This window comes from Trachurus japonicus, chromosome 5 (assembly GCF_045865225.1).
Source record: "Trachurus japonicus isolate A0001 chromosome 5, Traja_1.0".
NCBI classification, from domain to species: domain Eukaryota; kingdom Metazoa; phylum Chordata; class Actinopteri; order Carangiformes; family Carangidae; genus Trachurus; species Trachurus japonicus.
In genome coordinates this window covers 11,261,532-11,276,379 of record NC_140911.1, presented here as the reverse complement: position 1 = coordinate 11,276,379, position 14,848 = coordinate 11,261,532, and the positions used below count along the sequence as shown (strand labels likewise).

Here is a 14,848-nt window from a genome sequence, read left to right as displayed (position 1 = left end):
ACAAAATAATCACAGAAACAAGCTCTCTCTCACTCTCTCTGATGAACCTACTGTTCAGTGCGTTTACTCACTGTGCAGTCTCACCATCAACTAAGTGAAACCTGCTTTGTCTTTGACACATTTTACCAGTTGACGCATAAAAACTCTCAAGTTATCAGTTGTGAAGATTTGCAGTTTTTCTCACATGATGGTAAACTGAATTTATTTGGAGCTTGGCCAAATGTTAAATTGATTTTTAAGATGCTGAGAAACATTTTACTGACTAAACAATAATTCAACTAATTGATAAAACAGCTGTCCGATTAATAGATAAGGAAACCTGCTGCAACCTTATTCCTGTCACTTTCTGCTTTGAACAAACAATAGAAGATTAAAAAGGGCGATTTGATGCATATAATGCAAATATGATATAACATTCACTCTTACATGGATAAATATTAATTTACACACACACACACATGCACACACAGCCTCATTATGAATGTTTGTCCTGGCGTCTTAAAGTGAAAAAGCCCCCTGTGCGCGCTGAGAGAGAAGAGCAAAGGCTAACAGGGTTACAGTGTGGACTTCATCTCCATTCAGACATACCTGCACTTTATGAGATTCACACACACACACACACACACACACACTCTCGGCTCGTCAGCCCTGTTGGGTGGGCTAGAGAAAGTGCCTACAGCCCATTACTCATGGTTGACCTTAGAGTAGACAGGTCAACCTACTGTGCCTCCCCTGGGTGATGCTGAGAAGTAGAGAAAGCTGGAGGGGTCTTCCTTCTTTGAACTCATTCGCACTGTTTTCTTTTTTTAAATAATCATTTTCTCACTTGTCTCATGTCGACTTTTTGAAAACACTTAGCACATTCACTGTATCAGTCGAGGGTGGGAACTCGACTGTGAATACTTTTACACTGCTTTGATACAGAAGGCGTTCAATCATGACTTTTTCCATTATTCATGAATATGTCTCGTAGTCAGTCTTCACCACCAGCAAGATTCTGTACAACAACAAAAACAGCAAAACCAGCTCAATTCAAACCCCCGAAACTAAATTCAGCTGCATTGTGGATGGAAACAGGCTAAATTTGACAATTTAAACTATATGCTTGAAATAAAACAGGTCACTATTTGTGTGTATTTGTCACTAATGAAATGTAACAGCCAGTGTGATGTTGATAAAAATCAATGGCAGAATGCAGAGGACAGGGATGGACGGGGCCATCAGTGGATCTCTGATCCTGATAGGCAGACAATATGTGTGTAAATCACTGTATATAGTGAGAAGATTGCCATGTGGTGTTGGTATTGATTGTAATGTATTGTCTTGATAAAATGGTATTGTTCTTCTCTGATGTACACTATCTACAGTATATTCAGTATCATTGTGAGAACAAATGGCAAAATACAGTAAGCCCGTAGAATAAATAAAATATTGCTCCCTTGTTTGTTGCTCTTGTGTCAGATTGAAAAAATACTGTGAGAAATTAACCAACTGAAGAAAAGTTTCTTCACTCGCTTGGCTTCTATGGATGCAAACACATAATATCTGTACTCTGCAGTAGATGTTTGTGTCCTTTAGATTATTGTACATTGAGGGACAATAACATGCCACAGCTCCAGCAGCATGAGTCACTTCTGGGTGGCTGAAGTGCATTTTGCACAAATGGTTGGTTAAATAACTGATGTGCTCTGGTGAGGTGCATTTTTCAAAAGTGCATTGTGTGAAGTGTTTAGATTTACTTTCTGAATGAGGAGAAGTCTTTCCATCCAAAAAAAGCTTCACCTTTACCTTCAACACCCTGGAAACGTACATTTTGTTCTTCAATGGAGGACTGTGTCTAATAACAACACTTCCCTGAAAGTAAGAATTTAATTTCAAAATAACAAAGCAATTGCTCTGAGTTATCACATTTAAATTATTTATTTATTTATTTTAAAAATCTAATTGTGCAATATCTAGAGCTGCATTTATTAGATGTTGAGAATATTTATTTTCCCACATGGTTTACAACAATATCACAAATATTCCATAATGTTCTATAGCTTCGTTCGGCTTTTATACCATTAGCATATTAAACCTGTGACTGAGTGTTTTTGTAATACGGGAATACGTGAAACCCTTTCACAAAACCATTAAGGCAATACCATTATGCCAGCTGAATACAATGTCTTTTCTAACGTGGCAGAGTTAAATCTACCGTGTCAAATTCGGTGGAGGACACAATGACTCTCTGAGAAAAGACCTATACACCACCAGTCCTGTGAATTTGATGATGCTTGTAATATGTAATTCAATTGAGCTAAACATTGACTATTAAAATATAAGGAGCAATCAGACAGGTTTTTTTTCCCCACTATGACACTATTACTGCAAATAGGAGCAGATGAATATGTTCAGTGGCTGGTTAACTGTAGAGGATTTTGATACTAATGAGGGAGGGGAGGGGGGTTAAGACAATGGGAGCAGTTTTAAATTGTCTGCTGCTTTTAATGAAGGTGATTACATGTAGCCGATGGCTGTTGGCTGTTGTGCTGCTGCTGCTGTTTGTGATGAGGGGATTTGTGAAGATGCTGGCGCTGTGACTGCTGCTGCCCAAGCCTGTGATGTGATGGGAGATGGCTTTGGATAACAACACCCACATCATGTGACAGGTTGTGTTTCAAGCACGTAACGTTTTTTTTACAACCTCTGTTCTCCCGTTTTCAGCTGATTTATCCCGTGTGAGGCGAGAGGAGACATTCCTGACCAAACTTGAGCAACAAAAAAGAGCAGACCTGGCATTCCTGAAGGGACCACACCTCATCTTGTTGTTCAAGGGAGAGTCTGGGAAAACCTCCAGCCCACCGCTCTGACCCCCTTCTCCCACCTTCATCCTATCTGTCCTCCCCTGTCTCCACCTCCCTTGCCTCCCGCTGGAGCCCCGCCCTCGTCCTGCATTTCCTGTAAACAGGCTGGTGGGAAGCTCCTAGGCTGGACACTTCCTCCCCGGGGATGACCTGGCAATGACCTCAGAGCGCCTGGCACCAGGCCTGGCAAGCCAACGACACGCCCTGTCCACCACCTCGCCACACAGCCAACACCCAGTACAACAATGTACTTAAGATGGCTCCCTCATCACTACTAACACTAACATAACAGTGGGTGGAGGAGCTGTTTTAGAGGCCATGGCAGGGCTTTGTCATCACTCTGAAGAGGTTCATGTCCAACAGTTTGAGGGGAAAACGATGCCAAAGGGTAAAGTAGAAATACACAATTTTGCCAACATGGGCAGTTCCTTACTGAACATGCCGTTATAGAGACTGTTTACTATGTGCATATAGAGCAAAACATCCGCATTATGGTTGTAAGTCCACCTGGAGCTGCTTCAAGTTGACATAAAGAACACTTAGTGGCCTCTAGGTTGAACACAAACACAAATCGTGGGCTTTCTTTGCTAAAACGTCCTTTTCACTACTCGTTTGTTGCTGCACGGCTCCGCGGTGGGGGCAGTCCTGCTGAGGCAGCACGCTTAGCCGGAGCTTCATCTTTGATAAAGCAGCACAGAGTTGTAACTCAGTGTGCGCATGCATGTATACGCACATGCACAACGCCTACAAACAAACACCTTGATTAGGGCCTGGGATGAATCATTAGTGTGATTTTTTTTCTTCCTTTTTCCAGTGTACACTATGGCAGCTTGCTAATGAACATGTCTCTTTGCTTAGGCTGAATACTTGTGCTGAGGTATAGGGCTTGAATAGTGCTATACATTAATCACACAAGTGGAAACAATCCAAGCTTGTGGCACAGCAGCTTTGTAAGTTCTCTTTAAAATGCATGCCTGCTACTGTAGGCATGGTCCTTTTTGTGTGCACAGCTCTGGGGCCATTCAGTCATTTTCCTCACCACAAAAATCCACTGTTTCTCTGTGGGCACACAACCACGTCAGCTGTTGAATGTGTTCTCAATAAATCACTGCCATCGTCTGCTGGGTGGCCTATGGAGATCGTGGCATGAGGTGCAAGATGTACACACACAAAGACGAGGACAAGCACCTGCACTGACAACAGATGAGTTACACTGTTGGCACACAAGTACTAGGCACAAATATGCACTAATGCTCAAATAAACATAAAAAAAGCTCATACAGACGCTCCTGAGAGTGGCCGTGGCAACAGAGGCATCTCCAGGGGGAATGCAGCGAAGGCGAGCTGACAGGACAGATAGCTTCTTTGCATCACTGTGAGCGGTGTGAGAGCATCCGCCACACAATGAGCCACATCGATAACATCAGCGGGAGAAAAAGAGCGCCTCACTGAGGGACCATTGTCTGGGAGGTGGCAGGGTTTAAAATGTTGAAATTTAAAGTATAAATTTCAAAGTGCACTGGACATAAAAAAAGTGGAGAAATCATGGTATAGTTTCTACTGCAGAGAACACTTGGTGGAGAGATAACTACAAGCGTGTGTGAAAACATATATGAACTGCAAGCTGAGCCTGTTTCTATATTGGTGAAATAAATATAAAAGAGAGAATGTGCACAATGAAACAGCTGGCTCCACATTACAAACAAAGGACACCAAAGGAAAACATACTGAGACATACTGGGCATTTTGCCCCAAGATCATCTTGAGCCTTAAAGGCAGCTCTTGGTAATGGCCCATCTCTTTGACTTCACACAGGTCATCAAACACAACTATTTTATTAAGACTGGGGGAAGACTGTGGTCCAGAGTGGCCGACGCTGTGGCACAGGCCAGGGTAATTTGGTACAGTCTGACCACGGTGATTCCTCACTCTATCACACACTGCAGTAAATCCTGCAGCCCCTCAAGGGTCCAATGAAAGAGAAGCACTTGAGAGAAAGCCACTTTAATAAAAGCCCTCCTAAACTTAACCATAAGTGTCAGGTACAGGAGAGCAATTACAACAGAGCTGCTCCTGCACCCTTTCTTCTGCTCTTTCTTCCACCCTCCCCCTCTTCTGTCGTACTTGGTCGCCATGCTCTTTGTTTTCTTACTCTTCTGCTTCTTCTGTTAACACATCCCCTCCCCTTTCTCCGTCACCTTTTTCCTCTTCCTTCTCCTCCACTTCACTGTGTTAAAAGAACTCCCCCACATTTTTTCACCTTTAATTGCAGCTCATAATTAGCGAATGGTGAATAACCTGCGCTTAGTGAGCTACACACTTGCCCATACCTGTTCCCTCATCTCCGCAGTGGCACCAGATGCGACCTCTAAATCTACTAAATGAAAAACAGGAATAAGCTCTCCCTCATGCATTGTCCATCTTCTCAAAGCCAGCGGTGCCTGACACAGCAGGCGGCTCATCTCTCAGCGAACACTTAGCTACAAGAGGGAGATCTAATTCTACTCAGCCAGGTGCCCTCTGCTCATGTGTGATACACTGTGAGAGCATCTGTCAGCTGTTCACGGGTAAAGACCGGAGCTACAGATCCATGCCTGACAATTCGACTCAACACTTTTAACGTGCAGCAGTTCCACTGTCTAGAAAGGTGAAATTACAGGATGTGATTAGTTTCCAGAACTGACATGTATGAGTCTCTGTGGATCAACATGTTAAAGACAAACAGGAGGCTGCAATGATGAATGTTTAGTTAGTTATTAATCAGTCAGTCAATTTCTATATTGATTAAATATCTCTAAAATGACGGATAATTGTAAGATGATTTCCGTGTCCAGTTCTTCAAATAATTAGAGTTTGGCCAGTGTTGGTGACAGTGGTGTGTTCACCTAAAACACGTTTTCAATTATTCATTTACTGTCAAAAAAAGTATGATCAATAAAGTACTAAAGATTAAAGGGACTACGAGGAATTTTGGAAAGCGAAGTGTTTTTTTCACACTACATTTCCCATGAGCCACCACGCGCACGGTGAAATTCTTGGACCGGCGCAAGACGGACGAAAGCGAAAACATCTGCCAAGAATGTTTTCATTAATCAAGAATGAAAGTCGGAGGTTCGAAGAAGATCAGATGCCGTCATAGTTCCGACCATAAACAGCGATCCGGTGGCGTTATTCCCATGACCCGCCGGTAGGGCTGACCCGATTATCATATTTTGATAATCGAAGCTTCATGGACATAAAATCGATTTTAATCGAAGCTTCGACGGCCGGGGGGATGGGGGGGTTGCGGCGGCGGCAACCGTAACGTCTGACCGGGGGGGGGGGGGGCGTGACTGTAGAGGAAATAATGAAAGTAATGGCAAACAAACAAAGCATATGTCCAAAATCAGGCAGGTTTCCAGGATGCCAAGTAGCCTATTCATTTTAATGTAACAATTGCCGATGAGAACCGGTGTCAAAAAGGAAAAAAGGAAGAAAAAAAACAAACAATCGATCACGGACTTCATGATCGATTTTCCATGGCAACAGCTTTTGGGTCAGCCCTACCCGCCGGGCAGCATCCAGGAAACCGAAACTAGGAAATGCTGGGTGAGTCGACCACTAAATAATAATATCAAAATAACTATAAAGACAATGATATATTTAAAATTGACCCATTAACAAGTGTGGGTAATGTACTAGATTCATCCACATTAATATGAGACTCTTTTATAACCAAAAGCAAACTCCTCGGGGTCTCTTTAAAATAACAAAACTATAAAGGTCAATTATCGAGTGAATACTTCGCTGATTACTGATTGTTATGGGAAGAACATAATAAAAATGGTGCAACAACACTACCCACAGTATTTCTTCAGTGTAAAGCAGCTCTAATGAAAACTATTCACACAGTGGTCTGTAGTTTATCAGGAGAAGATCTAATTTTTATCACAAACAAACCATTCAACTCCACCATTTTGAGTCAACCATTGAGAGCTGGAGGCAGATATTTCAGACACAGATACATATGTTGGAAAATAATTGAAGAATCCCTTAGCATGGACACAAACTATATGTGCTTTTGTTACTTGGTTGAATCAACCTTTTATCGCTTGTTTGGGGGGATACAAAACCATTTCGATTAAAGTGATTGGTTACTGTACCTTTCGGTGTCTGCTTTCGACGTCTGGTGTTTGCTTTCAATCCCAGGGAAACTGTTCATATCCACATAGCCATCGTTTTCATTGCAGGCGACTGTCGTTGTGCGGTTTGGATCCTCAAAAAACTCAGTCACAGTGTGGGATCTGGTGGGCCTGCCTGGGATCTGGATGTTCTCGTAGTCTGAGCTCATGGCTGGGATGTTTTCATAGTCTGAGGTGTCTGCGCTGGGGAAGGAGATGGAGCGGGGTTTGGTCAAAGGCAGCGGCATGACGGAGCGGCGAGGACGCTCCTCGAAGGACTCCACTCTGGAGACGCCCCTGCCGTAGGATTTGAGGTCGCTTTTCCTCCTCTGGTGGTTGTTGTAGAGGACAAAGGTGGAGGGTAAGTCCGCGACACGCTGCTGGGGGTTCACCATGCGGGACTGCGGCTGAGGAGAGCTGCCGGTGCTCCTACGGTCGAGCTCTATGACTCTCACTGGGCCGTGGTGGCTGGACTCGGAGGAAGAACGCGAGGAGCGGACGCTTCCATCGCTGAAGCCCTTCGAATCTGGCTTCCTCTTGAACTTGAGCGCCAGAAAGCGTTTAAACGAGGACTTCTTCTTCTTGGGTATGTCGCTGGGCTCATGCTGGATCAGGAGGGATGGCGAGCTCTTGGTGACTGGTCTTTTAGTGATGTACGCCAAATCGAAGGGCGGTGGGATGTCCACTAGAGAAGTCGGCGTGGAAACACCGCTGGACGACTGATGGCTACGCTGGGAGAAGCTTCCAGAAGAGGTGATGACACACGGGAGGGAAAGGTTGTCGTCTTTCCTCCTCATCCTGATCTCGTCCCTCAGAGATTGGTTGATCTCTGTTGGCGATGTCAATGTCAATTCTTTACCCTCTGCGGAGCGGGAGTACAATAAGAAACGGCGAGACTTCACAGACGGGATCAAACAGTTGACTCCAGGCTGCTGTGGTTCGCTGCTCTTATCCAAGGCCACTGTACAGTAATCATGAGTCTGGTACTCTGTCCCTGTCTCCTCTGGGACAGTTTCGGGGACATATCCTGGAACTTTCCCAGAATAAGAGCGCGACCGTGTGACAATAGTCTTCCTATCCAGTGTTATAAAGTTTTCCCCCTCCGAGTCAAACCCCGCCTCTTCGTAAATATGCTCTTCGCTGTCGGAGTCTGTGTCCTCGTAGTAAGGCACGATATGGCAGTCCAGTTCCTCAATGTCTTCCTCAAAGGCCTCTGTGGTGTGGGCAAACACCACTCTGTTGGTGAGCTCCGGGGTGCGGCCCAGGTCCAGGTCTGTTGGCACTGTGATGTTGCACAGCCTGAGGCGAGGCTGGCAGCTTTTCCTCTGGTCGTGGAAGATCTGATCCCGCTTGGCCGTTCTCTCTTTTGCACTTTTTCCTTTAATATGTCTCTTCTCCGTTTCTTCCTCTTCGTCCTCATCGCCTATCTCGACGTAATCCTCCGATGAGACACACTCCAGCTGCTCAAAGCCATCTTTAGGACAGAGTGAATCATCGATATCTGCGTACTCATCTGCTGACTCGACATCCTTTGCTTTGTCTTGGTGCTGATCTGACGGCTCGGTGGCCTCCTCAGGCTCACCCTGGTCCGAGAGGGCTTGTTTATCCTCCAGCTTGTCCACGTCATCTGATGACACATAGAACGGTTCCTGGTTAGAAGCACCTTCGGTTTGCAGTTCATTTGAAGCTTTGTCGTCTGCGTCATCCTGACTCCACTCGGGGTCAGCGGTGGCGGTCATGTCTCCCGGAACGGCTTCTATGACTGAATAAGGCCCAAACACATCCTCGGTGCTGGCTGTGAAGCGAAAACAGCCGGACAGGTCCTTGGTGGCCCGTTCTGGCTGCCAAACCTCTGCGTCCCCTGCTTCAGTTGGGTCACATGACTCACATGTATCACTGGCGTCATCATTGGGGCCAATCACATCGTAGGGATACTCTTCAGTTACAGTGGGAAGCACAGTGAACCCAAATGCAAACCCTCCATCCTCCAGCTCAGTCTGCAAACAGTCCTCACTGTGGTCACTGTCTGCTTCATTAACTCCAACAACCTCGTCCTTATCGCCCTGACTGAGCGACTCTGTTTGATCCTCAGAGGCTCCTGTAGCATCACAGGGCGTTTCAGTCTTTTTACTACAACTCTGTTGCTCCTCTTCCTCCTCCTCCTCCTCCTCCTCCTCCTCCTCCTCTCCTGCTTCGTCCTCAGTCAGGAGAACAGAAGGTGTTGATGTGGTTTCATCATCAGTGTGACTGCCACCCTCAGGCTGGTTCAAGTCATTGTCAGTGTTTTCATCTTCAGTAGTGTCGACAGCAGGACCGTCATCTCCTTTGAGTGTTTCCTCAGAGCCGATGCTGTCTATGTCTCCATCATTTACTACAACGTCTGCTTCTTTTTCTGTTTCCTCCTCAGTTTCCTCCTCTGCTGTGTCCTCTTTGTCGCTGTCTCCTGTGCCGTTGTCATTAGCCTCGCGTGTCTGCTCTTGATCCTGACTCTCCTCAGCCATCTCATGGAGATCCTCACTCTCCCCATCGGAGTGAGACAGGTCTCCGTTGCTGAGGCTCTGAGGGGGACAGAGCTCCCCCCGTTGGTGAGACTCATACAGGGGTCTTGGCTTGGGGGCGACAGGCGGTTTCGGACCACGGACACGGGCACACGGACCGGACATCAGCTTGGACTGTACTTTGATGGTCAGATGACTGCGGACCTTTGGCTGAGGAACTTGCAGCGGATTCTGAAAATCTGCACACAAGAGTGAAAGATAATTAAAAAGCTGTTTAAAAAGCAATTTTTTTTGTTTTGTTTTACTGTTCTCTAACTAAAACAAAAAAAACTAAAAACACAAAGGCCCTGCTTCTGTAAGGAGAGCAAAGGGGAAGCCCAGACCTGTGCAGCGCAGCAGTCAGAGACATGCTGAATGCTGCAGGGGACATTATCAGCAGGAAAAACAACAGAGCCACAGGGTACTTACAGGAGGAACAATAACATCTCCCTGTCTGGGAAATGACACATGCAGGTTGGTGGCTTACAGCAGGACCGGATAAACAGTTATTTCAGAAATAATTTGTGCAGTGATTTAATTCTCATTCTACAATTCTCATTCTTATGAACATATGAAATCACAACATACAGTAAGTGATGGTTACACTTCACAGCAAGTCCCTGATTCTACTCATTTTGACACTGGTCATCTTGTTTTTCTAGTTGGACTGTGTATTTAGAGGTAAAAAAAAAAAATTGTCAAGTCATTAAAGAGTAGGACGGCTCGTGAAATTTAGAATTGTCATGAAACACACCCATACTTAACAAAGTGTGTACACCCCTTGTCTCTTCCTGTTATTTAGTACCTGCCCTGACGCACATCCTATTAAACCCTGTGTGCACTCTTTGGCTATCTCTGAGTGTTTTCTCTCTCTCTTTCTTTGTCAAGACCGTTAGTGTGAATATGATTTTTTTGTGTGTGTGACAGGTGTAGGCCTACATATATTTTCTCTGTGTCACTGTGCTGTTGCTTTTATGAGCCCCAGGTTCTTACTCCAGCAGAGCCTGCACACAGGACTCCACACAGGATGTCCATGGGGGGAAGGACATTAACAGCATGGCCCCTCATCACTCCTCCATGAACCTCTCCAGGAGTACACATTTTCACAACACAAATGGACTTCCTTCTCGTCATTCTTCCCCGATTCTCACGAAACATACACAGACGTGCACAACCGCACACATATAGATATGTACACACACACACACACACACACACACACACACACACACACACACACACACACACACATACATATGCAAACACACACACGCACACACACTTTTTTGAGGGGGGAAAGGTCTTTTGAGTGCGTCAAAGAACAATAAAACTGGGAGAGAAAACAAGGGTCCCAGTCTGACAAAGCACCCAACTGCAAACAACAGGATATGAATTATGCAACAAGAATTCAATTAAAACAAATGTTTCTGAAACAGAGGAAGAGATAGACACTGGGACCGCGGCTGTGCCAAATTTACAGGATATGTCTAAAGCTGCTGAAAATCTACAGTGACAAGGCTGTAGATTGAAACTAGATTTCATTTGTGAACAACAACAACCACCTCATTTCTCAGCTTCTTACTTTTGAGGAATTATTAATACAGGAAAGGATTGTATAAAATGTATAGGACAATGGCTGTGTGTACCATTACAGACACAGATTGTAATCCTATCAGTAGTACTAGAACAGAACATGTCTCCAGAGGAGATCTTCAACTTTACAGAGACTTATGTGCTTATCGGAGGTATGGATTGAAACCAATTCAAAATTCATCACATATTCATTTCAACAGCATTGTTGAAGATAGATTAATCTACAATTGTTTACCTAATTGAATTTATTTCATTTTTGTCAATGGACTAATTGCAAACACTACATCATTCTACATTAGGTTGAATGGTTTTGCCTTTTTATTGTGAAATAAGCAATAATAAGCAGATTAAACGTTTTCAAGTTAAATTTAAGATACCAGTATCATTAATAACTCCACCTCTCAACCTCAATGTTGCACACACAAAAGCTCTGTACCACTTTGCTTACTATGAAAAAACACTGAAAGTTTGGTTTATGTCAATATAAAAGGCACATATAAAGACAAACCCACCTGCGTTCATTCTGGGACATCATCATCCACGGGCTCCCACACTTATCCTCATGTTTCCCCGCGCACACAGCGTCCCTCCAAACGACGTGGAAACTTCACCCAAATTCACCAACATTGCGCTAAAATCAAGTCGCACTTGAGGAGTTGAGGAGCATCTTCGCCTTGTTTTACTTCTCCAGCTGAAGTCTACTTGTGGAGGAGGACGTCTGCGGGGGCTCAGTGAGCTGCTGAGCGTTCAGACGGCGGCGTGCATCTCCAGCGCTGGTGTTACAGTGAACTGGTGCGCTCCTGTGTGTGTGGAAACGGGAGGTGCTGCCTGGCGCTTCCTGAGGCAGGACTAGTACACGGAGCGGCGCGGACGTAGAGCGCGAAACAAACTCACACTCTCTCTTCACGTTTCATTGTTGCAACGCGCACACACAGCATCATATCTCAGTTATTGCAGGGAGAGATAGGATATTGCACGGAGAGCATCAGTGGGTCATTATATATCCACATCTGGCCGCGTTTTTGTTTCAGGGCACTGCTCCACAGATGTGAGCAACGGCGCCACAGCGTTTGTCTACAAGCAGCGGGCTTCAAATGAATTAGACCAAACCCACTCAGTGCGAGAGATTTGGACTACAACATATTATAAACCACACTTCAGTCACTCTTAATTGTTTTTTGTTTTACTGTGTTATGCCTTACATCTAATCAGTAGCCTATAGCTCCCTTATAATGTTTTTGAACAGATAATAGATTCTTCCCTCAGTCTGCTGTAGTCTCCATAACACGTGTCTCATCAATGACACAGTTCAGACAGATGACAACAGTTGCAAAGTTAAGACTCTCAGCTTTACACGAGCTATTGAACTGTGTCATGACACACTTTTCAACGCGGAATGAGTTCAGAGGATTACAGGCGGATCTTCTTCTCACAGTTTTCTTCGACATGTTTTGCTCATGGATTGTTTCCTGAAGCAGACCAGTGCATAGAAAGAAAGGTTCCTAAAAGCAGTTTCCAAAAACAGTTTTCTCTAGGACACACGAAGCTCTTTTGCTATTGGCCGGGCTTCCTGGCGCGGCATCTGTTGCATGATTGAATGAATGCAACCCTTTAAAAACCTTTCTTCATAACAGGAAACCGCTCTCCCTGTTTCCTGCACAACAGGCAACACTTCCCTAGCAACAGATGGGAAAGGTTGGCGGTGTTAACCCCTTCGGTAACCCCTAGCAGAGCTGAGTGACTGACTGGTGGTGCCGTGCACGGCCCCTGATGTTTCGAGGAACAGACAAAACTTTGACCGGCTCCAGTCGTGGGACTCACGTTGAGCTTTCAAGGACAGAGACACCTTGTGCAACACACTGGGAGGCTGGGAGCGTCGCCCAATTGGGGTCTTTGATTTGACAGATCCCCAATGCTGGTTAAACGCCCACACATTGGGAGGGGAATATCTCACCACCACCACCACCACTACCACCCCCCTTTTGTTCATCCCTCTCCTCTCCTCTCCTCTCCTCTCCTCTCCTCTCCTCTCCTCTTCCACACACTTGAAGGTCAAACAATGCAGCAGACCTCAGGGGTGTTTACAGGAGAGGTAGAGTGGATAGTGATCGAGTGGAGAAGCACAATAAAAGAATCAGCTGTGCTGTGCCGTATCTCTGCATGGCTCCGGTCCTGACTGCTGCAGCCGCGCACAGACCCATACATTATACACCCAGCAAAATCCCCATTCCAGATGGTTTGGTGCAGGAAGGATTAGACTCTGCTGCAGGTGCAAAGCTCTATCAGACAGTAAGAGGTGCCCAGAGAGCGTATTTCATAATCACCTCATGCTGTCTTTGCATTTGCATGAAGCTAATCTCATTAAGGACTCAACATTTTGGTTTTCTATGGAATGATACATTTCTAAATTATTAAGCCTGTTATTAAAGAGGGTATTAATTATACAACAATTTCTGTTCAGGATGAAACTATTGTGGCTGCTGCAGTAATTAAGCTGTTTATTTGTGTAAATAGGATGCTGAGTAATGTATTTTGCAATGTGTGCCACAACAACACCACCATAACAATTAAATCTCTGTGACTCAGTTGTTTTGTTTCCACGTGTTACAATGTGATACTGTAATGACCATTATGAAGTGTTGAAGCCAAGACAGATTTTTAATGTGTCAGTATAGCACATTTATAGCTGCCATAAACCTAGCCTTTTGTTTTTGAACTGGATGACTAAAGATAGCTCTGCTCTGGTCTTTTGGCAGTGCCAAATGTGCCGCTCTCAGGAGCATTGGACTCACAATTGCAACATATGACCTTTTTTTTTTTTTGCTTTCGTTTCAGTACAAATATGTTTTGCCTTTGCAGGGTGTGCAAATAGAACCTGTCAAGCGTATTGTGTCATGTGAGTGCAGAGAAGAATGGCTTTAGGAGTAAATATCCCTCCAGATGTGGCACAGACGGTCAAAACATGTTTTTGGACGGAGGACACAAATTTCCTGGACCGCTTCTGGCTGTGTGCTGCGCTCTGTCACCCCACCTGGAACATGACTTGACTGGACAAAAAAAAAAAAAAAAAAAAAAAGAAAGAAAGAAAAAGGGGAGGGGGAATGGAGATATTAGGAAAAACATGCCGTAGTAGCAGGGAACAAACCCTCCACTCGGCTGCACACACTGAACGCCAAACAGGAAAGGGATCAGGGGAAGGGGTCAGCAACTTGTTCCCAGAGCTGAGACAATCCATAACACCTGCTATGCCAGAGAGTGGACACTGAACTGAATGGATGTGCTGAGTGTTTTTATTCCCCTCTGAGACTAAAAGCAATGTGACATCACACTTTCATGCAGCTGATTACTGGAAAGCACATGTTTTGATTTTTTTTTTTTTCCCCCATTATGGCACAGTGTGATACATTACTGTATATGCCACTGCCCACTGGTCGCTTTGTAACAGGATTAGTTTCCAGGAAAAGAAGGCACTTAATTACACGGTTATGCAAAAGAGCTGTAGTGTATTAAGTTGAAGTATTGATTTATGTGATACTCAAGTACAATCAGGCCCAGGTCTTTCACTCTTTAAAATGACCCCAACACCTTTGTAATTGGAAGGCAAAGCATTTGACTGCTGTAATGGATCGAATCATTATTGACACAATGTATTGATTGCCAGCTGTGCACAACCAGTAGGAGCGTTCCTCTGAGACATGTATATTTGCCCTGA

General features: G+C 44.8%; 1 protein-coding gene across 2 annotated transcripts in view; it reads right to left on the bottom strand.

The window, feature by feature from the left end:
* fgd5a (FYVE, RhoGEF and PH domain containing 5a) overlaps positions 1-11,924 on the bottom strand; it is a 34,155-nt gene extending 22,231 nt beyond the window's left edge. For both annotated transcript variants that reach the window (XM_085776153.1, XM_085776154.1), the window contains exons 1-2: positions 11,649-11,924; positions 6,989-9,743 (exon numbers count right to left, since the gene is read on the bottom strand). In XM_085776153.1, the coding sequence (XP_085632279.1) occupies positions 6,989-9,743; positions 11,649-11,658 (2,765 nt within the window). In that variant the 5' untranslated portion in view covers positions 11,659-11,924. The remainder of the gene's footprint in view (positions 1-6,988; positions 9,744-11,648) is intronic.
* Positions 11,925-14,848: the final 2,924 nt, after the last annotated feature.